At 38.7% G+C, this 2706-nt stretch overlaps 1 protein-coding gene across 3 annotated transcripts in view; it reads right to left on the minus strand.

Moving 5' to 3' along the window:
- Window positions 1-2706, minus strand: part of IFT140 (intraflagellar transport 140) — a 106704-nt gene that overhangs the window by 54045 nt on the left and 49953 nt on the right. For all 3 annotated transcript variants that reach the window (XM_017745687.1, XM_017745689.1, XM_017745688.1), the window contains 2 exons: window positions 2219-2310; window positions 1287-1414 (listed from right to left, as the gene is read on the minus strand). In XM_017745687.1, coding sequence (XP_017601176.1) covers window positions 1287-1414; window positions 2219-2310 — 220 coding nt within the window. The remainder of the gene's footprint in view (window positions 1-1286; window positions 1415-2218; window positions 2311-2706) is intronic.

Genomic DNA, 2706 nt, shown 5'->3' on the forward strand with positions numbered 1-2706 from the left:
GATTCCAAAAACATGGCTATCCAGCAAGAACATCTGGCCAGAATTCTGAATTCAGAGGCCTGCTTTTCCTACAGAAGTAAGTTGAACAGTACCATGAATGTTGAATAGAGCCCATCACAAAAGAGTTCTGTGTATGGAAAGCATATTGTGGAGCAGAAGTAAAGAAATGTCATTGGCGGGGCGTATTTATATTTTATTATCTCAAAAGAATCTTATTGCTGGTATAGATACAAACCCAGTAATCAGTCAGCAATAATGAGGACAAATCTCATGAAACAAAAGAATGCAGAAAAAAGAAGTGACAGTAATTTGAAGTGACAGCAATTTAGACCTATAATACAATCTCATGAAAAAAAAATCTTTGAGTCTATAAAAATAACATTTGTCCTAAGCCAACTATGGTGCCCTGAAATTAAAGAGTGTCATAATTTGAGAAGGGGTATTTTCAGTACCAAACACAAAAATTTATCAGAGAGTGCATGAGTCAAGCTATTTTTTCTCACTATCAAACATCATAATCCAATATTTATGCTAGTTACAACCTGCCCAAATCTAATAACCTTCAAACTGTGTCCCAGGTGGAATGTGTGTCATCCCAACCCAGGTAGTTTCCAGTGGGCAACTAACTAGACTTTAGCATTCCTCTGGTGACAGCATGCAAAGAAGAACAGAATCTGTTCACTCTTCAGGTTTTCCAGCTTTTCAAAATTACATTTGTCATTAGCAGCTAAATTTTCAAAAGGAGCATCATGTCACTATCTTTTTCATGTTTGTCAGTATGGGAGTACAGCAAAGTTTGAACAAAGTCAGGTAAACTTCTTTCTTAACCTAAACAGGAGGAAGAACAGAGTCTCCACAGTTCTAGGTTCACTTTCTCCACAGATTCACTGAAACTAGTTTGCTGATTTATGAGGAGATACAAGACCTAGTTTTCTTTATTTCAACTCTTTTGAGATTCGAGTCTTGTTCAAGTTATCAGAAGAAATGTGGGACATCCTTGGCTTGATCTTCCATAAATTCTCCACACACTTTTAAATGCACTTAAATATCCCTCAAGGTATTCTCTTTTTAAAATAATCATCATCATCATGGTGATGACCATCAGTCCATGACTTGCCTAATTGTTCTTCCCTTGCTTTGGAAATAAACCATCAGTTCACACAGGCTGCATGTATTGCCTCAAGTCAAAGGGATTGCTGCATTTCATCAAATCAAAACCAGCTAAAGATTCTCCACAAAATACATGCTTAACTATAAACAGATTATTTTAAAAGCCTTATTAATACCTGCGTGAGAGATCAAAGATTTTCAAGTGAGCCAGATCAGTTCCCACAGCCAGGAAATTCCCACAGACATCCAGGAGGCAAGGATTCCCCTCTGCTTCAGAGAACACCAGCAGCTGCTTAACTGTGCCCTGGGAAGAAATGTGTAACACTAGGTTTGTGTGGCCACAGCCTCACTAAAAGGGACTTATTTTGTCACCAAATTGAGTCATGAACTGCTGAACTTCTGTGTTAGATGAATCACTCGGAGCAAATTGGAGAAATATGCACACACAAATGTAATCTGGGTTTCAGGTACACATATAACCTCAAAAAAAGTCTAAATTTAAAGGCATCCTTCTGCAATAATTTTCTCTTTAGTAACACAGCCTTCACCAAGTGAAAGAGACATAGAAATATCAAGTCCCTGAAGGTTCCTAAATACATAGCTATAAAAACAAATACATTATATTTATGTGATGAATCACACACATTCTAAAATATAATATTTACTTCCTAAATAAAACGATGTATTATAGAACTCTGACAATTAGATTTCTTGGTTTGGTTCTCACAAACCAGCAGAGGCTGCAAAGGTTCACACAAAATGTGCAAGTGGTATTTTTCATTATCTTGAAAGAATATTCAATATTATCATCTTCCTGAAAGTAATATATGCATTTCAACCTGAATGCAATTTAGATTGTCTTAAAAGTCTGTAAATACTTATTAGTTACACTGCAGTAGTGTTCAGAGTGGCAGACTTTTTAAAGAACACAAAATGTCAAAGATCTTTCTGCTGAAATACTGAAAATATTTCTTATTTTGAGTATTGTATTATGACAAGGTAGAGTTAGTAGATTTAGAAAGATCATGCACTTAACTTTTAAGATCTAACACCAATCTTTGAAAACAGTAAGGCCTATTTGTCCCTTCATGGTTTTCTCAGTCCTTACCTGCCAGGTGCGGACCTGGATCTGATACGGCTCCACTGTGTACAGATTTTCTCCATGCACAGACAGAACTGGAGAGTCACAAAGGAAAGAGCCTGGAACAATCACAACAAAGCAATCATTACAATAAATATGTCCTGTAAAAAGAAAAGAAGTAACTTAAAGCACTTGCTGGGGTTTTAGGAGTTCCCCTTCTATTTTCTTTTTCTCTTAAAGAATTTTCCGCATACACGTTGCCAGGGGGACAAATTACTGGGTGCTTAAGAAAAACAAAAGACCTGGCCCCAGGGGGAGGGGTCCATCTGGCTACTCTTTTTCACCTGGGCTTGTGGGCTGTGAGTTCCTGGCGTTTGGACGGAGAGGGAGGCTGGAAGGAATTCGTCAGCACTGGAGACTTCTGCTTTTCCGGCTGCCTTCATTCTACCGGCGAGACCCCGGGTTCCCAAGCCCACCTTCCCTGCCCCGCTGGCAGCCGGGCTGCGGCCGCCCTG

This window comes from Corvus brachyrhynchos, unplaced genomic scaffold (assembly GCF_000691975.1).
Source record: "Corvus brachyrhynchos isolate BGI_N302 unplaced genomic scaffold, ASM69197v1 scaffold369, whole genome shotgun sequence".
Lineage (NCBI taxonomy): Eukaryota > Metazoa > Chordata > Aves > Passeriformes > Corvidae > Corvus > Corvus brachyrhynchos.